The sequence below is a fragment of the Ovis aries genome, chromosome 18 (genome assembly GCF_016772045.2).
Source record: "Ovis aries strain OAR_USU_Benz2616 breed Rambouillet chromosome 18, ARS-UI_Ramb_v3.0, whole genome shotgun sequence".
Classification (NCBI taxonomy): domain Eukaryota; kingdom Metazoa; phylum Chordata; class Mammalia; order Artiodactyla; family Bovidae; genus Ovis; species Ovis aries.
Window position 1 is genome coordinate 63,010,582 of NC_056071.1, and position 20,101 is coordinate 63,030,682.

A 20,101-nucleotide genomic window follows, 5' to 3' on the forward strand; every position below is an offset into this window, starting at 1 on the left:
CAAGAATTCTGCTGTAACTGTCATGAGCACCAGTTGATGACTTTTATCTCCTCACCTGGTGAGCTGGTGGAGCATTTAATTAGGTATGGTCCTGAACGCAAAGCCAGGTGGCCTTCCGGAAGTGCTTTCTAAATCCGTGGGCCCAGCACACACCTGGGTTCCTGTGCGAGGAGACTCTGCTTGAGATCTTGGCAGGGCACTGGCGTCCGGCTTCTTAGGTCCCAAACTGCCCACCACCTCAGTCCAGGGGAGGGTTTCCGAGGGCCAAAGGCTGTCAAGGATGCCCCTCTTGGGCTCTGGCACTGTGCAGAGGAAGGCACGCTGGCTTTGGAGGCCAACATACCTTGGCTCAGCGCAGAAGTTCCGTTCCCCACGTGCCCCACGTCTAACCTGTTCTAAATGATCGACAATTCTGGCATTTTTTGGGTTTTCCTGTTGGCTCAGAGGTTAAAGCGTCTGCCTCCAATGTGAGAGACCCGGGTTCAGTCCCTGGGTCGGGAAGATCCCCTAGAGAAGGAAATGGTAACCCAGTCTAGTATTCTTGCCTGGAGAATCCCATGGACGGAGAAGCCTGGTAGGCTACAGTCCATGGGGTCGCAAAGAGTCGGACACGACTGAGCGACTTCACTTTCACTTTCTTTATGGCTTACCTCTCTCTGAGCAATCTCGGTGATAAAGAAGATATTTTCCACAGCAGAGTTACATGCATACAGGCAGACATTTGCACTATGCCTGGGAGTGCTTGATCGCAGTATCATGGCAGAAAAGGTGGTCCACACCCCTTTCCTCCAACCTGTGTCCTGAGTCACTGTGATGTCACACTCTCATTGATCACTAAGGGTCTGATGGCACCCTACCTGCCACACTCTACTGCAAACCCCACCCACCGCATCCTATTGCAAGCCGTAAGGGTGTGGTTGTAAGGTGCTGATCCTAAGAAGAATCACTTTGGCTCATCCTGCTCTTGGTTTTTACACCTCCAGATGAGTAATCTATGGTATTAATTGTGTTGCTTTGGAGCTGTGATTCAGTCTTCCTGAGCCTTGGTTTCTTCAAGCTGCGAAGTGGGTTTAGGGTTGACATGTGCTTTAACTGGGTTGATGCGCATGGGTTTACTGCACACCTAAAAGGTGGTGTTGGTGGATTCAGGCATGCTGCTCATCCCTGCGGTGGGGGTGCGGTGGGGTTGAGCTTGTAGAGGCTCTCAGGTGGCCTGAGAGTGGGGGCGGATGCTACACGGGCTGTGTTTCCGGAAATTCTCCACTGGCCGCCTGTGCCCAGGCGGCTGCGTTCTGTGGCTCTGTACCAGGTGGCGTCTTAGTTTTAAGATATTTAGTTTGTGATCTGAGTATTTTCTGACTCTCTTCGTTTTGTGTGTTGTAGGAACCCAGCTATTCAGCGGCCAAAGTGACTTTAGGATCACTACCTTGAAGTTCCATCCGAGAGACCACAGTGTTTTTGTATGTGGCGGCTTCAGCTCTGAAATGAAAGCTTGGGACATAAGGACCAGCAAGGTAACACCCACCTTCCTCACTTAGCCTTTCCAGGAGAGCTTCCTTGACAATTTGAATGATTGGGGGCGGGTCAGCATCTATATATAGGACCCTCGAGATGGAATAATTACCACTTAATATGTAATCAGTGCAAAGCATAATTTTTAGATGTTTTGAAAGAACAGTCTTGAGTCATTAGATATTAAAGCTTCGTAGGTGCAGTTCTCTGCAAGCATGTTGCTAAAAATATTTGTGGAGTGCCTACTGTGTGCAGATGCTTCCGGATGTTAGAAAGTGAATCAGCCTTGGATTACTCAAGGGAGTAATATGTGGATACAGATCAGTGGTGCGGAGGAGTGCTCTTTGTGTGTGCACGTGTGTGTGTATGTGTGTGCGTGAGGGGAGGGGGCTTGGGGCGGGGCCGGCATTCAGAGAGGGTGAGCTTTCAGCTCAGGGCAAAGACGGCTTCACAGAGGAGACTGTGTTGCCTTCGGGGCTTAAAGGCTAGTCCCCATCGGTCCCATAGAGAAGCGATTGTCCAGTCCCATCCGTTACCGCAACCTGCTGCTCCTGTTGCTTCCCTCACTTACGACATGGCATCTCCATCCTTCCGGTTGCTCCGGCCAAACCCATCAGAATCATCACACTCTCTGCCCCTGCCCTCATCCCCTGCCACCCGAACCATCAGCAGATCCATTTGTAACTGTGGTTTTAAACCGCCCTTGTCTCCTGCTTGGGTAGTGGCAGCACTTTCGTTTCTGATAAATGTCTTCCCGGCAACACCACCCCACCCGCACCAGCCCCGGCCGCTTACAGTGTGTTCTCAACACAGCAGCCAGGGTGGCCCGCGACAGCGAAAGTCCACGTGTCACTCTTGCGGTCAGCACCGTCCAGGCTCAGGTCTCACTTGCAGTAAGGGCTGTGTCCCTGCGGTGGCCCCAAGGCCTCATAGTCTCCCGTCAGCCCCTTCTCTGCAGCTCCGGCCCCACCAGCCTCCTAGCCATCCCTGGAGCACACCGGCACACTCCTGCCTCAGGCCCTTGGCACCCTTGCTCTTTCTGCCTGCAGTGCGCCCTCCTGGTTTTCTGTGGAGAGGTTCCCACCCTCCTTCCTCCAGGGTCCTGCTCAAATGCTGCCTCTGCAGGAAGGCCTTCCTGGACCAGGTGCCGGGCAGCCCTGGCATTCACTAGACCCCCGCACACCTCACTTCTCTCTGTATCATTCATCATCATCCACGCGCTATGGCTGTACGTGTGTCTTTGTCTGTGTCCCTCCCTGTGAATGTAATCTTCGGGTGGGGGGAGTGGTTTCTGTCTGTTTCGTTTGCTGCTGACTTCAGCTGCTAGACCAGTGCCTGGCATGTGGTAGGCATTCAGCAGATCTTGGTTGCCTGAATGAGCAGGTGGAGGCAACCATACAGACTGTGGGAGATAAAAGGTTTGGACAGGGCCAGTGACCTGCTCCCCAGTGACACAGCTGGGAATGGGCCCCAGGCAGTGGGACAGGTGGGCAGTGGGACAGGTGGGCAGAGAGACTTTTAACGCTCTGCATCTGGATTTGGATCAGCAGTGGGGAGCCATGGGAGGTTTGTGAGCAGAGGGGGCCAGGATCAAGACTGAGGAAGGGCTCAGGGAGGGGCAGTGAGGAAGAGCCTGAGTGCTCCTGCCTCTGAGGAGCCAGTGGTTCCAGGATGTCTGTTTCAAGCCCTGAGAAGCAATGCCCTTGGTCCGAAGGAGGCACCGAATCTCTCAAATGCTGCAGGGTCATTGATGATGAAACGTGCGTCGATCTTGATCTTAAAAGAAGAGGGTGTGGAATGTCAGAGACTGCCGTTCTCCAGCTGGGATCCAGGGGAGTTGATGGTCCTGTGCTGAAGGTGCAGCATCAAAGCCACTGCCTAAAGGCATCCCTGTCCTGGCAGGTGCAGCAGCCTCCGCAGGTCTGCGCTGAGCAGAGGCCTTTCCGAACAGCTGGGATGGAAGGTGGTGGGGTGAGGTCTCCAGTGCTGGACTCAGAAGGCAGGCTGGTGCTTTGGATTAGTAGCTGCAGGAAGGTGCTCTCCCACCAGGCTGTGGACGGGGGATGCTGGTGTTTTGAGGAGAACCTAAAACCAGAAACAGTTTCCTTCAAGAGGACAGGATGTTCCATCCATATGTATCTTGCTTACAGGATTGTGCCTCACACGGAGGGGGGAAAATTAGACATAGAGAGATGTACTCTTTTTTTAAAAGAAAAAAAAAATACATTTTTTTCTTTTACAAAGAGACTTTTTTTTTTTTTAAACAAAAATATTTGGAAAAGAGAGAAAAGCTACCCATAAAGAAGTGGACACGTGGGCTTATGAAAGCACTGGAACACTCATGTTTGGGCTATAAATACATGGTGAATGAAAGAAAACACTGGGAAGTGCTGTTGGAGTTGGAAACTCTTAGTCATGCCGTTTGAAGCTGGGCCTCATGGTCACCCAGCCCCTGCTGACGGCCACGTCCCTCGGAGGTGCGCTTACTGTTTTTAGCCCCGAAGACTAACCACGTAAGAAATTACTCATCAAGGACGCCATCTGATTTAAGACTTTGTTAAAAATACCGGATTTTCTCCCAGGGCAGACGCCAGCTGATGTGCTCTGAGAATGCTAGGGGAGAAGCAATTAGGAGCAGATGTTGCTGTGACTGGTATTGGCATGTTTGCCAGTCCTCTCCCAAGCTAGTAACGTGGGTAATGGGGCCGCGCAGTGTTTCTTTTTGCTTCCTTTTTCCTAACAATCCGAACCCCTGTCCTCCTCGCTGGGTCACAGGGCTCGTTCCATTTGCATCAGCCAGACTCAGGGGATCACTCTCTCTCCCACTTCAGTGAATGTTTCCTCTGAGAGGTGTGGCCCAAGCGCCTCCTGTGGATCCAGTGGGAGGGCCAGAGAGGAGAGGCAAGGTTGCCCGCCTAAGGTGGCTCTCAGCAGTCCTGCTGCACTCCCACGGGGCCTGGGGCTCTGTCCAGCGTGCTGAACTCTCCAGCCCTGCCTGGCGAGTGTGCAGACACCTAGGGCTGAGCAGTGTGGCTCTTACTGCCTTCAGGGACAGCCAGGAAAACTGCAGGGGGTACGCAGACTTTACCTTAAAATCATGACAGATTTCCTCTTCTAAAAATCATGGGAAGGGGACTTCCCTGGTGCTCCCAATGCCGGGGGCCCAGGTTCCATCCCTGGTCAAGGAATTAGATCCCACATGCCACAGCTAAATATTCCATGTGCCGTCAACTAAGATCTGATTTAGCCAAATAAATAAATATGAAAAGGACATGGGAAGGACCTTATTATTTCATATAATATGTGATTTTATATGGAAAAATTAGAAACTAGAAATAGAAGGGGTGGCTGAGCCAGATGAAGGTGAACGTTGTAACATGGGCCTGTTTTTTTTTAACTTCAGTGTTCTTTTCCACTGTGTGTTTTTTAAACGTTGATTGGTCTTATTCTTATACAGTTTTGTATTTCGCTTCACACATTTCACACAGCATTCTAAGGGTTTTCCTTACAGTGAGATGAGTTCTTGTAGATTTCCAGTACATCCCTCGGACACCGCACGCCTGGCTGGTTTGCTCCTCGCCTCATCCTCGGTACTGAGAATGCGTGTCTGACACAGCAAGCGCTCAATAAATATGGATCAAATGAATATATTTCAAGTGGTTCAGCTTATTAAACCATTTCCTGAGGTTGGTTTGGAGGACATTTGCTTTCCTTCGGTTTGCCATTTGAAGCTAGTAGGTGGTGATGAGGGGTCGACCAGCTGAAGCCTTAGGGCTAAGTCTGGCATACTTCCTGTGTCTGTAAATAAAGTTTTATTGGAACACAGTTCTGGTCATTCACTTGCATAGCAGCTACAGCAGCTTTCACACCATAGCAGCAAGAGCTGGGTTGTTGAACCGAAGACTGCATGGTCCACAGAGCCAGCATAGTTACGATTTGGCTGACCCCTGCCAAGATGGGTCAGGCTGTGGCGTCTGTTACTCCACGTCTGGTCGCAGCTGATCCCTCTGACCTGGCTGACCAGGTGGGCCCCCCTGTGCCTCACCCTTTTATGGGGACCCTGTGGAAATCGTGTGCACACGGAACGTTGTTTCCAGAGAACCGTGCCTCAGTCGGGCATGCGGGTCGTCCTCCCTCCCTGTTACCATCCCCAGGCAAACCGCACCCGTCTGCTGTATTGTACATTCTACTGTCAGGTGCATTTGTGCGTCTAGTGCTTTCCACACTTGCAGTTTATCGCCTGCAGCTTGGGCCCCAGAATTCAGATTACTGGGTTAAAGCAAGTCCGCGTTTTGAAGGTGAGGTGTAGGTTGTCTAAGGCCACGGCTGATCCCACCGTTGGAGCGTGACAGCAGGGCCAGACAGCCTCCTACCAGGCCCAAGGAGCAGTTGGAACAGATGACATTAAAACTGCTTTCCAGCCATAGACTTTAATGATTCCTTAAGCTAAGCTGCATGATCAATGTCAGGATTCTGGGCCAGTTCATTACAGCAAATGGGTGATTTGGCTTCTCTCTCTCTTCTTTGCCGATCTCTCTCCACTCAGGTTTGATGATCAGAGCACATCCCTCATCTCTGCAAAGTGCCTGACTTCATTTCCGGCTGGTCGGCAGGCTGTGTTCCGCACTAGCCCTCTGAGCCTGCTTATTGGCGCTGGCTCCATGCTGCCAGCATGGGATTTTCTGATGCTTTTTGTCTCCTGACAGTCTGCCCAAATGTGGGTATAGTCTGGAACCCAAGATGTCCGTGGCCTTACCTTTGTGTTACTGTGGGAGTCAGAGCCCCGATGGGCTGCCAGAACTTATTGGCCTGAGCTCCATGAGACCTGGGCTCCCAGCCTCCCTCTCCCACTTGCTTAGCTGGCTGATTATAGGTGAATCTCTAGGCGAAAGCTTCCCTCCATAGGGTTTCCCCAGTGATGCAGGAAAGGAGCGGCAGGAGGTCATCTCTGCAGCAGGCCTGTCAACTCTCCCCTACGTAGGAGAGCACCCGGGGCTCTCATTAGGATGCGGATTCTGTTTCCGCAGGATGATGTCTTAGTCAGCTCAGACTGCTGGAACAAAGCACTGCAACCCGTGGGCTTAGACAGCAGATGCTTATTTCTCATGGTTCCGGAGCCTGGACTCCAAGATCAGGGTGTCAGTGTGGTTGCGTTCTGGTGAGGGGTCTCCTCTGGGCTGGTAGATAGCTCTTGTCTTGCTGTGTCCACACAGATGGAGAGCAGGCAACCTCTGATCTCATCACCCCTTTTAAGGCCACTGTTGTCACCATGGGCCCTCCACCTTTATGACTTTCAGTTCAGTTCAGTTCAGTCACTCAGTCGTGTCCGCCTCCTTGTGACCCCATGAATCGCAGCATGCCAGGCCTCCCTGTCCATCACCAACTCCTGGAGTTCATTCAAAGTCATGTCCATCGAGTCAGTGATGCCATCCAACCATCTCATCCTCTGTCGTCCCCTTCTCCTCCTGCCCCCAATCCCTCCCAGCATCAGAGTCTTTTCCAGTGAGTCAGCTCTTCACATGAGGTGGCCAAAGTACTGGAGTTTCAGCTTTAGCATCAGTCCTTCCAATGAATATTCAGGACTGATATCCTTTAGGATGGACTGGTTGGATCTCCTTGCAGTCCAAGGGACTCTCAAGAGTCTTCTCCAACACCACAGTTCAAAAGCATCAATTCTTCGGCGCTCAGCCTTCTTCATAGTCCAACTCTCACATCCATCCATGACTACTGGAAAAACCATAGCCTTGACTAGACGGACCTTAGTCGGCAAAGTAATGTCTCTGCTTTTGAATATGCTATCTAGGATCCAGACCTAATTACCTCACAAAGGCCTCAGCCCCAGAAATCATCACCCTGGGGACTGCTGTTGTGAGTTGCTGTCTCAGTCGCTCAGTCGTGTCGGACACTTTGCGACCCTATGGGCTGCAGCACTCCAGGCTTCCCTGTCCGTCGCTATGTCTCATAGTTTGCTCAAACTCAAGCCCGCTGAGTCGATGCTGCCATCCAACCATATTGTCCTCTGCCACCCCCTTCTCCTCTTGCCCTCAATCCTTCCCAGCATCAGGGTCTTTTCCAATAGTTGGCTCTTCACATCAGGTGGTCAAAGTATTGGAACTTCATCTTCAGCATCAGTCCTTCCAATGAATATTCAGGATTGATTTCCTTTAGGATGGACTGGTTTGATCTCCTTACTGTCCAAGGGACTCTCAAGAGTCTTCTCCAACACCACAGTTCAAAAGATCTAACTGGTTGATCCTAAAGGAAATCAGTCCTGAATATTCACTGGAAGGACTGATGCTGAAACTGAAACTCCAATCCTTTGGCCACCTGCTGTGAAGAGCTGACTCATTGGAAAAGACCCTGATGCTGGGAAGGATTGAAGGCAGGAGGAGAAGGGGACGACAGAGGATGAGACGGTTGGATGGCATCACCGACTCAGTGGACATGAGTTTGAGTAAGCTCTGGGAGTTGGTGATGGAAAGGGAAGCCTGGCGTGCTGCAGTCCATGGGGTCGTGGGGAGTCCGACACGACTGAGCGACTGAACTGAACTGCTTTAGTGAATCATCCTTTTTACAAGAGTAAATTATGGAACTCCAACCTCAGCAAATTACCTCTCAGCTGAGCAGGTCCTGGCGCTGCAAACTGGAGCAGGCCTGGAGAATCTAGGACACGTGGCTCCCGGAACTGGGAGCCCGGCCTCTGCCCCAGTTCTCTTCCCTTCTGCAAGCAGGGCCAACCCCGGGTGGGCTGGGTCTGAGCTGGCTTTGATGCATTGTTGGACTTTGTGCCCAAGAAGGAGCCTCAGGTGCACTCAGGCCCCCACTGGGCCTCAAAAACACTGACTGCACCTGCTCGGGTAATTCTCAGGATGAGATCCGCTCCGACAGGCCCGCACAGTTTTGTTCTAGTGTTGGTCTGACCTGAATCATCAATCTTCCATGCTTGTTCTACAGATTTTCTTTCTTTTTTTAAAAAAAAAAAAAATTTTTTTTTAAATACAGCTTTATTTTTGGCTTTGCTGGGTCTTCATCGCTGTGCTCGCGGGCTTTCTCTGGCTGGGGGCTCCTCTCTAGTTGTGACGGGAGGGCTTCTCTTTGCAGTGGCCCCTCTTGTTGCGGAGCACAGGCTCTGGGGCATGTGGGCTTCAGTAGTTGTGGCGCTGGGGTTTAGTTGCCCTTTGGCACGTGGGATCTTCGCAGATGAGGGATCAAACCAGTGTCCCTTGTATCTTAAGCACTGAACCACCGGGAGAGCCCCTTTCCTTTCTTTCTTTTTAAGTTTGTAAAGGGCCGTCTTGACTTGCAGATCTTGAACTGGTGTCTTGACCTCCTTCTGGAGTTTTGTCCCAGACCCACTGCAGGTATGTGTCCTCAGGCAGGTGACAGTGTGAAGGGGTGGGCAGTGCAGTGCTCTGGACCAGCCTTCCCATCCGCCTGGAATCTCATCTCTGCCCCTTGTCAGAGCCTCTTACTCTGGTGCACTTTCCCTGCAGAGCGTAGACTCCCTGAGGGCAGGAATTTGCTCACTTCTGCTGTATTCCCAGCGCCTGGCCGAGTGCTGGGCGGATGGGAAGGAATTGTCGCAGGAATGACTAACGGCCTAAATCAAGACCAATTGAAAACAAAAATCGCACGTGATGAGCCCTCCCAGTTGAATTGGAAGTTGAGCTAGCATCTGTTAACACGCTCTTCTTAGGTGCCCACCATGGGCATCGTGCCCTGGACAGGGGTGGGGGGATGAACCAGCCGGTCACTCAGCCAGTGGTTGCTGGTCTTCACTGGCTGACCTGGTGGTCAGAGCACCCAGAACCTTAGAGGAGACCCAGCCCCTCTGCAGGTGGTCTCTGCGTCCAGCATTTTGAAAACTTTGCAAGTGATTCTAATGCAGAGCTGGAGTTGTGAACCACCATCCTGGGAGCCAGGATTTGGGTGCATCAGTGAGAATCCTGAACCCCAAATGGTGTTGTGCAGGGTGTCTGCCGGGCCGGTGAGAGCATCCTGAAGTGTTGGCTCCCACGAGGGCAGCTGCCTGGGAGACGCAGTGCCCTTGGCTCTGGGTTCTGGGCGCTGTCCATTTTTGCGGTGTTGCAGGATGGTTGCTTATTTGTCCTAATGAGGTTTTGATTACTCTCCATTTGTCTCTTTCATCAGCTTAATGTTAAAAAGTCTTTTTATTTGGATTCTTTGTACTTGTGCAGTTCTGACTAAGTTTTGCCTCAAACCAAACTTTCTTATGCAGATGAGAGCGGGAGATAAAGGAGGAGGCGGAGGTGGGGAAGGGGCGTGGGCAGCCTGGCACCGAGGGGAGGTGGTCACAGCCTCGTCTGTCCAGTGGCAGTGGGGAGCGCTCAGCCTTGCAGCCTCCTAGCCCCTACATACGGTGGTGTGGACTGGGCAGTCACTGCCCGGCTGACTCTGTGATGGGCCCGCCCCTTGTGCCACCCATAGCAACACAGCAATCCTGGGAGGCGTGCCAGGCACTGTTGTCACCCTGTCCCCCTGGCAGGGAGCCTGAGGTTCACAGAGGTGCCAGCATAGGGCCGGTTGATAGTGGGGTAGGACCTGGACCCAGAGCCTGGACTTCCACACCATAGCAGGTCCTCCTGTTCACAGGTTGAGTGAAGCGTCAGTCTGGCATGTAAGGAAAGCTTTGGCAGTGAGAGCCAGGCACTTGGGTCCTAGGGAAGCCTACACAGGGCAGCCCTTGAGTTCAGATGCCCGCTCAGCCCTGCCGCTTGCAGCCTAGTGCCTGGTGTCAGAGGACCCAGCTGTGAAGTGGAGAGTGCAGGGCCCTGTGGCCTCAGGTCAGAAGTCACAAGCCCAGCATCTCCATGTGGGCATTGTGCCCCACGTGTGGACGAGGAAACCAGTCCTGGAAGGTCCAGCTTTCAGGGCAGGAGTCTGCAGCCACTGCGGACTTGAATTTGCTGCTGCTCTGCTGCTGCTGCTAAGTCACTTCAGTCGTGTCCGACTCTGTGTGACCCCATAGACGGCAACCCACCAGGTTCCCCCGTCCCTGGGATTCTCCAGACAAGAACACTGGAGTGGGTTGCCATTTCCTTCTCCAAGGCATGAAAGTGAAAAGTGAAAGTGAAGTCGCTCAGTCGTGTCTGACTCTTAGTGACCCCATGGACTGCAGCCTTTAGACTCCTCCATCCATGGGATTTTCCAGGCAAGAGTACTGGAGTGGGGTGTCATTGCCTTCTCCAACTTGCATCTGCACCCGGATCTTATTCTGAATTCTGCCTCTTCCTACAGCAGGAGGAGGACACACTTCAGTAACTGAGCCCCCGCTGGACACCAGGCATCGTCCCAGAGCCAGGAGCTCAGCATCTGGAAGAAGGGCCGAGAAGGGCCATTTCTTTGGTGTTGGTGGACCTGTGGGCCTCACCGGCTACCTTAAGCGGCTGGGGAGTTCCCCTTGTCTCCTGGGTCATCCAAAATCTTGGGCAAAGCTGGAGAAAGGGTTCCTGGGGTCCAGAATCTCAGAGACTGCCCCCAGCCAGATCCTTCTCTTCACCTTCACTCAGCAGCACTTTCCTCGGGGTGCCAAGCAGACGCTGGTTAAAAGTCTGAAATGGGACCTGCCCCTGGGAGCTCAGTGTGTGTCCACGGGAGAAGGTGCTACTCGGGAGGGCCCTGTCCCCATGTGAGCACTCGGGCTCTTAAAGCTGCAGTAGTGCTGTCAAAAAATAGAAAGCAGATTCTGAATGGACCTGTAGTGATGACGGAAATACAGTATTTACATAATGTCAGTGTGTGTCCTTTGTAGCTCATTTTGCCACTAAAAGAAGCTGTGTTTCATACCCTGAACACCTGTCCTTGAGATTTTAAAAAATTTAATATTTTCATGAAATTTGTAATGATTATATATATAAATGTGTATGTCCTTTGCAATTCATTTTATCACTGAAATAAGCTGTGTTACATACACTGAACATCTCTCCCTTGAGATATTTTTTCGAGATTTAAAAAAATTTAATATGTATATGAAATTGATTCACAGTTTTTGTTTTACTTAAACACTTATTTTAGCTTGCCGTAACTAATAGCATCCAAAAAAATCATAGGTTTGATGCCCTAGTTATTCTTTGTCTTAATGTACTTGAAATACTTATTAAAATTTTTTGGTGGTGGCTTTGCTGAAATGAAATTCACAGATGCCTTCATGTATAGCACGGGACTCATTTGTTTTTAGTATATTTACAGAACTACTCAACCATCACGACAGCCAATTCAGAACATTTTCATCACCTCAGAAAGAAGCCCTGTGCCCTTCAGCAGTCACCCCAGCTCCTCTGGTAACCGTCGGTCTACCTTCTGTCTCTGTTGTTGAGTCGCTAAGATGCTAAGTCGTGTTTGACTCTTTGCGACCCCATCAACTGCAGCACGCCAGGCTGCTCTGTCCTTCACCATCTCCCAGAGCTTGCCCAAACTCATGTCCATTGAGTCGGTGATGCCATCCAGCCATCTCATCCTCTGTTGCCCCCTTCTTCTGCCCTCAATCTTTCCCAGCATCAGGGTCTTTTCCAGTGAGTCAGCTCTTTGCATCAGGGGGCCAAAGTACTGCAGCTTCAGCTTTAGCATCAGTATTTCCAGTGAACATTCAGGGTTGATTTCCTTTAGGATGGACTGGTTGGATCTCCTTGCTGTCCAAGGGACTCTCAAGTGTTTTCTCCAGATGTCTCTGTAGATCGCCTATTCTGGACATTGTGTATACACAGAATCATACAGTTTGAAGAACCGCCAGACTGTCTTCCAGAGTGTTTGCACTATTTTTCATTCCAAGGAAGGTTCTGAGTTTTCCCGTCCTCACCTCCCTTGTTATCAGTCTTTTTGCTTATCTCTGTCCCAGTGGATGTGAAGTGGTGTCTCACTGGGGACTGCTGAAAGTCTGTCCATCTCTCTATGCCAAGTCTTGGTTGTGGCATGCAAGATAATTTAGCTGCTGCGCACTAACTCATAGTTGTGGCATGTGGGATCTACTTCCTTGAACAGGGATTGAACCTGGGCCCCCTGCACTGGGAGCTCAGAGTCTTACCGCTGGACCTCCAGGGAAATCCTCTCCGTCAGGTTTTATATAGATCTGTGCAGACTGTATTTCTTCATGAATGAGCTTTGGTAGTTTGTGTTTCTCAAAGAATTGGTTTGTTTCATCTATGTTATCAAATTTCATAAACTTTTTCATGAGGTGAAAGTGATGATGGCTCAGTCGTGTCCGACTCTTTGCAACCCCGTAGACTGTAGCCTGCCAGGCTCCTCTGTCCATGGAATTCTCCAGGCAAGAATACTGGAGTGGGCAGCCATCCCCTTCTCTAGGGGATCTTTCCGACCCAGGAATGGAACCTGGGTCTCCTGCATTGCAGGCAGATCCTTTACTGTCTGAGCCACCAGGGAAGCCCCAACTTGTTCATAATATTCCTTTGTTATCCTTTTTGATGTCTTTAGGTTCTGTCTTTTTCATTCCTGATATGGATATTTATGCCTTTTTTTTTCTTAGTGTGGCTAGAGATTTAGTTTCTTCTACTTGCTTTGGGTTTAATTTGCTCTTCCTCTTCTTATTTCTTAAGGCAGCAATTTAGATTATTGATTCAAAATCCTTTTTAACATAAGCATTTGAATGCTATACATTTCTCTCTAAGAGCACTCCACAAATCTTGATGTGCAACATTTAAGTTTTCATGCAATTAAAAAATATTATCTAATCTTAGTTTTAACATCCTCTTTGACATATGGGATATTTAGAACTTGTTACTTAGCTTCTGGGCTTCCCTGGTGGCTCGGAGGTAAAGAGTTTGCTTGCCAATGCGGGAGACACGGATTCGATCCCTGGGTCAGGAAGATCCTCTGGAGAAGGAAATGGCAACCTACTCAGTCTTCTTGCCTGGAGAATCACATGGACAAAAGAGCCTGATGGGCTGAAGTCCATGCAGTTGCAAAGAGTCAGACATGACTTAGCAACTAAACAACAACAACAACAAAACTTAGCCTCTAAATATATAGGGATTATCTTTCTGTTACTAACTTCTTGTTTACTGATTCTGTTATGCTCAGAAACCATACTTTGTATGATTTCAATACTTTCATGTCCCAGAATATGTTTTGTTTCATTGACTATTCCGTATGCTCTTGGCAAGAACGTGTGTCTTGCTGTTATTGGGTGGGGTGTTCTGCAAATGACAGTTTGATTAAGTTAGATGAAGGGATTGTTCAGTTAGTTCTTCTAGATCCTGGCTGATTTTTTTGTCTACCTGTTCTTTCAGTTATTGGGAGAGGAGTGTTGAAGCTGCCAACTACAATCATGGGTTCGTGTGTTTCTCTTTTCAGTCTTGTCCTTTTTCACTTGTGTATTTTGAAGCTGCCACCAGAGCTCCACTGAGGGCCTGCTCGTATGTCAAAGCTATTAGAGAAAATAAGAAGGGAAAAAAAAAAAAGAACCGGAAAAGAAAATAGCTTCTCACCTTTGTGCTCGTCATGTCTGCAGGTTTCGCCCTCTCTCTGGGGTCTATTTGCTTATGTTTACTTTCAGAGTCCTCGGGGAGTTGCTTTCTGCATTTTCCCCAGAGTTTTAGTTGTAATCAGTGGGGCGAGGGGTTCTGGTGGGCTTGCTGGACCCCACGTGGCCCCAGGTGGGTGTTTTCCTCCTGGCTTTGAATGTCCCCACTTCCGTTGGCCCAGTGCCTCCTGTCCTGCGGGTGTCCACGGCTGTGTCCTCTCCAGGGCCTTTTCCTCAAGCCCCACTGCCCCCCTTCCCTTCCTTGTCGCGGCTTGTAGCTTCTTGGCAAGTATCAGCTTCCCGCTCCACTGGAATGTGAGGGCTCGTCCAACCTGGCATCATGTCCCCAGACCCCGTCTTGTTGGCATGGGGTCAGTGGCTCCGTGTTACTCAAATAAATGATCACAACCACCTTCGTGAATCTGCAGCCAAACTCTGCAGAGATTCTATGACTTAAAGTTCATGCGATCCAAGTTCCCGCTCCGAGGGCTGTGCTGACTGCAGTGCATTCTCGGCACGTGGACGTCCTGTGAGCCCCGCCAGTGGGCCCACTCTGCCGGCGGCCACAGCCTTCCCCACCGGCCCTGACGAGAAGCCTGCCTGGTATCTGTCTGCGGATCCAGCGCGCTAGCTGAGAAAGGCGGTGGACTGTGAGGGAGGAAATGGCACAGGGCCTCCTGTAATTAGACTGTGCTGAGTGGTCCACTCATCCCGTGGACTCAGGGAGGAGATGAATGGTGGACGTCTCTCCTCACCACCCCCTGCATGTCCTTTTCACATCACGCAGATTTCTCGGTTTTTAATTATAGCCTGTCACTTACTTTTTTTTTTTTTTTTAAAGAAAGGTCTGGTTATCTGGCTTGTTTCATTCATTTATTCCCTGAACATTTGCCAAGCACCTATCATGTGTAGGCCATCTCCCTAGTTTTCTGGATTCAAAGAAGCTACAGGAAATGCCTCACGCCTGCGCTTGGCATCTTTAATCCACTGAGTTGCTGGGCCAAGTGGGAAACCTCGGTGGCAGCTTCAGGACTGCTGTCCCCTCGCCACCCCCACACCCCCCACCATACCCTGCGCTTCCCTCCTCTGGGGCTGACACATGAGGTCGTGCAGGTTGTCTTTGCACACAAGCACGTGGTCAGCGGGTGGCTGAGTGTTGGAATCGGCCAGTGTTCCACTGGCCCAGCCCTGCCTTCATCAGGGATGATCTCACTGGAAGGAGGGTCTTTTCCCTCCTGATATGACCCAGGGCCCAGGTGGGCCGGCTGCGGCCCCATCGCTTCCCCTTACGCCTGCTGTCTCTCATCCTCACCAGGTTGGCTCCTCACCCTCTTCCCCGGGGACCCCAGCACTGCCCATCGTCCACCCCTTCTGTCTTCCACACCGCAAGGTCATCTTCGGGAAACGCAAATCCAAACCCGTGTACCTCTGGGCTCAGAGCCCTTCCCGACCCTACACTGCCCATGAGGGCAGGTCCAGGCCTGCCTTCCTGGTGAGGACAGCCCTGCCTCGGCCACCAGCTGTGCCTCTGAGTGCCCAGCCTTCCCCGAGCCCTCCCCACAGCCACCACCTCACATGCCTGGGGGACTTCACACCTTCCCAGACTATTTGACTTGTCTGCCACGCATGGGATTTACTCTTAAGAATAAAAGAGTAGGCATGTTATTTTCCAAAGAGGGTAGAGGACGAGGAGCTCGTGAAGGAGCAGCCGGAGACCTGGGAGGAGAGCTGGGTCCAGGGCTGAGAGCTGTTGGGGGCGGGGACTCAGGATGCCAGCAGCGTGCATCGGTGGAGGCAGAAAAGGGCGTCGGGTGTGCCTGTGACGAGAGAGCAGAGAGGGAGGCTGTGCTCTGGAAGTGCATTTTCATTACGGAAGTAATCTGCGCTCTTTGCAGCCTCCTCGGAAAATAGGAAACTGTAATGAGGAAGATAACCATTCAATTTCAACACACCGAGAACCGCCGTTGACAGTTGGGGTCCTTCCTTCCAGTTTTTTAATGCGTATGTTTACATCTTTAGATGATTTTCCCCTGCTTAATACATTGTTAGTGTTTCTGTATGGTTAAAAAGTTTTTGGATGATGTAATTTTTTAATAGTTACCCAATATCCTATAAGGGACTTAACCAGTCCTCTAATTATTGGGTATTTATCATATTCCCAGTATTTCCATTACTACAACACTGATGTAAACATCTCTGTATGTAAATCCCCAGATGCAGACTTTAAAGACTTTTAATATATTTATTTGGCTGTGACAGGCACGGGGCGCTTAGCTGCGGCATGTGAGCCCTCTAGTTTCGGCACATGGGTTGCAGAGTGCGCGGGCTGAGCTGTCCCGTGTCATGTGGGATCTTACTTCCCTGACCAGGGGTTGAACCTGCGTCCCCTGCATTGGAAGGTGGATTCTTTTTATTTTTTCTCTTTAAACCTTTTATTTTTGTTGGGATATACCTGATTAACCATGTGGTGGTAATTTCAGGTGAACAGTGAAGGGACTCAGCCAAACATATACGTGTATCCATTCTCCCCCAAACCCCGCTCCTATCCAGGCTGGCACATAACCGTTGAGCAGAGTTCCATGTGCTATACAGTAGGTCTTTGTTGGTTATCCATTTTAAATGTAACAGGGTGTACATGACCTTCCCCAAGTCCCTAATTATCCCTTTTCCCCCAGCAATGGTAAGCTCATTTTCCAAGTCTGTGAGTCTCTTCTGTTCTGTAAGTAAGTTCACTCGTATCATTTTTTAAAAAGATTCTACATATAAGGGATGTCATATGATGTTTCTCCTTCTCCATCGGATTTCAGGATGACAGTCTCTGGATCCATCCATGTTGCTGCAAAATGCGTGGCTGGATCCTTTTTAATGGCTGAGTAATATTCCATCACACACACACACAGACACACACACAGACACGCACACACACACACACGCACGCACGCATGCCCGCACGCCCGCCCGCACTTCTTATTTATCCATTCCTCTGTCAGCGGATGTTTGGGCTGCCTCCACGTCTAGGCTATTGTAAGCAGTGCTGCAGTGAGCGTCGGGGTCCATGTGTCCTTCCAGATCATGGTTTTCTCTGGGTATGTGCCTAAGAGTGGGATTGCAGAGTCAAATGGTGCTCTGGGCTTCCCCACTGGCTCAGCGGTAAAGAATCCACCTGCAATGCAGGAGACTCAAGTCCCTTCCCTGGGTTGGAAATATCCCCTGGAGCGAGGCATGGCAACCCACTCCAGTATTCTTGCCTGGAGAACCCCATGGACAGAGGAGCCTGGCGGGCTGTAGTCCACGGGGTCGTACAGAGCTGGACACACCTGAGGTAACTGAGCACGCATGCATGGTAGCTCTGCTTTTAGTTTTTGGAGGAGCTTCGATACTGTTCTCCAGAGTGGCTGTACCAGTTCACATTGGAAGGCGGATTCTTAACCCCTGGACCACCAGGGGAGACCCCCTGGATGCAGATTTGATCTAAGGGTGTGTGTGGTTTCAGGTTCTGGATTCCACTGGCCGCTTCCTTCCCTAAGGGATGACCAGTGTGTACCCTACGAACAGGGCTGGTGGGTTAGCTGGCTTGTTTGGGGCATAAGAGAGATGTATGAACACTCACCACCCTCAGGGAAGGTCTGGTTCAGAGGGATGGGCTGGAGGCTGGGGAGAGGCGGGGTGAGAGGGTACTGCCTAACTGGAGGCCTGCTTCCTTCCAGGGCCCCTGTCCTGGCCATGGACTGGGTCTCAGGGGGCAAAGGCCATTGTGCTCTGGTTTCCCCCTCTCAGGCCCAGGCAGGACAGCCCCACACTCTCTGTCCCTCCTGCCCCGGGCAGGCCTGAGCCTCTGCATGCTGCCCCCATGGTCTCCGGAGGGTCTGAGATGCCTGGAAGAGAGGCGTGCACGCTGGGCACAGCAGAGGGGCGTGGGCACCACTGAGCCGGGCCGCCTTGGGGGCGGCTGCATTGTTAGAACCCGCTCTTAATTCATGCCTCCATTGTACAGTGCGGAAAACCAATTTTTCACTTGAGAGGATCAGCAACGTGGATACACGTGTAATTGTCTATTTCTGCTTTTTTTCCTCTCCCTCGCGCTCTGCAGCTGTAATTTGAAATTTCACAGTTGTTTCCAACGTGACGGCCTCTCCGTGGGTCGTGTTCAGATCCGGCTCAGATCCAGCAGGCACTAATTGAGCAGCTACTCTCTGCCCCTGGCTGGGCAGCCTGTGGGGTGCAGTGGGGTGGGGTGGGGTGGGGCTCCAGTGTCAGCTGCGTTGACTTTGCCTCCACCCAGCAGGGTGATTACCGGCCAGCCCGTCACGTCTCTGTGTCTGGTGTCCTCGTCTACACAGCGGGGCTGGGGATCCCCACCCCCAGGGCGGTTATGAGCATGGAGCGGGGTCATAGGGGAAGCACCTGGCAAGGTGCACGCACACAGTAGGTGTTCAGCTAATGCTCCCTGCTGTCCAGGGGCTTCTCAGACAGTCACTGCGGGGCCGTGCTTTCTACGAGCCTGCAGTGATCGGCATTCACCAGCTGCCTTCAGTTTTGCTAGAAGCTCAGTGGAGGTCGTGCTTTCCCCCCAGCCAGGCAGCGCACCTGACCAAAATGTCAAGTGCCTGCTTTCGGTCGAAGGTGTTCTAACCCAGTGCGATAACAGGGGTCCTCTCAGGCTGATCAGAGGCTCAGATATACATTCCCTTGTGTCTTTGATTAATTTTTAAAAGAGAGAAATGAATTAATTATTGCCTAGTGATTATGGAGGCTTGGAATGGAGGGACGAATGGAGAGCGGGCCCTTAGGAGGTGCCTCAGTGGGAACCCAGCCCCAGGCGCCCAGGAGCTGTTGCTGGTCCTGTGATTCCCAAGAGACTGGCCACTAAACCGCCCGAGAGACAGAGGAAGGTGGCCACACAGGCTCGACCCAGAGGTGGCCAGGGGTGGGGGAGTTTCCTGGGTTCCCTGGAGCTCCTGGAGAGTGAGACACACTTGGCTGCTTCTCTCCAGGGTCCCCTCATCCCCCGCTCCCTCAGGCCCGAGGCTCATGACCTGCCCCAGTAACCAGCCCCCCCCCCCCCCCCGTTCACTGCATCATCTCCTCAGGCCCCACTGTGGGTGTCCCGCCGAGCAAGGCGGTCTCCAGGAGGCAGATCCTGCTGCTGCTTGGAGGCAGTAGAGGAGCCTAGCCTCTGGCGTGAGCCCAGCAATTTCAGGGGGCGTGGAGAGGGAGAGGTGGGAGGCCCTTGCCCTCCCACATGCCTCCTCCCCCCCCCCCATACTGGTGGCGGCTTCCTCCTCTCCAAGTCATCCTAAGGACAGTCTCCTCCTCTGCTTCCCCACCCCTCCCCCTTGGGAAAGGCCTAAGTGGCCCTGGTGAGCCCTACATTCAGCACCCCGTCCTCTGGGCCTCAGTCCCCCCATCTGTCAGGCAGGGGCTAGACTCTGAGATGAGGTCTGCACGGAGCAGGGCCCTTCTCCGCCGCGTGTCGCTGGGGAGGCTCGGCTGAGGCCACATGCTGTGAGGGGTCAGCACCCTCTCCCCAGGGGGAGCTGCAACCCCCCAGACAGGGGCTTCCCCTCCCCGCACCTGCTGACTGACTCCCTAGGGCCCTGGAGCTGTTCAGTCTACATCCATTCGTCAGGGAGCCTTCAAACACTCACCAAATACCTGCTGAATGGTGAGTAGCTGTGGGATAGAGGGGAAAGGGGCTCATCCCCACGCCTAGCCCTGAGCTCACAGCCAAGGGGAGGGGACAGAATCGGACACTTAGAGAGCAGAGTGATGATAGTTGTCATGGGGGGATGGTGGAAGGCCCGCAGAGGAAGGAACTGATGAGTCTCTCTGGCTCTTTGGGAGGCTCAGTTGACAAAGAGGGTTTTAAAGGATGCATAGGAGTTTTCTAGGCAGCAAGTCAGGGTGAGGAATTCTAGGCATAAGGAATGCACCATGGCACAGAGGCATGGAGGGGCTTGACACATAAGGGAACAGTGAGGAGTCTGTGTGACTGAAGTGCACACAGGGTGTGTGAGTGTGTAAGTTGGTGTGTGTGTGTGTGTGTGTGTGTGTGTGTGTGTGTGTGTGTGTGTGTGTAGAGGAGAGTCAGGA

The 20,101-nt window shown here is 51.7% G+C and overlaps 1 protein-coding gene across 4 annotated transcripts in view; it reads left to right on the forward strand.

Moving 5' to 3' along the window:
- The window catches only part of WDR25 (WD repeat domain 25), a 145,778-nt gene that overhangs the window by 98,962 nt on the left and 26,715 nt on the right, over positions 1-20,101 (forward strand). For all 4 annotated transcript variants that reach the window (XR_009597271.1, XR_009597272.1, XM_027957401.3 and 1 more), the window contains exon 4: positions 1,384-1,514. Coding sequence is in view for 2 of the 4 variants with exons in the window: in XM_027957401.3 (XP_027813202.1) it covers positions 1,384-1,514 (131 nt within the window). In the remaining 2 variants the exon portion in view is untranslated. The remainder of the gene's footprint in view (positions 1-1,383; positions 1,515-20,101) is intronic.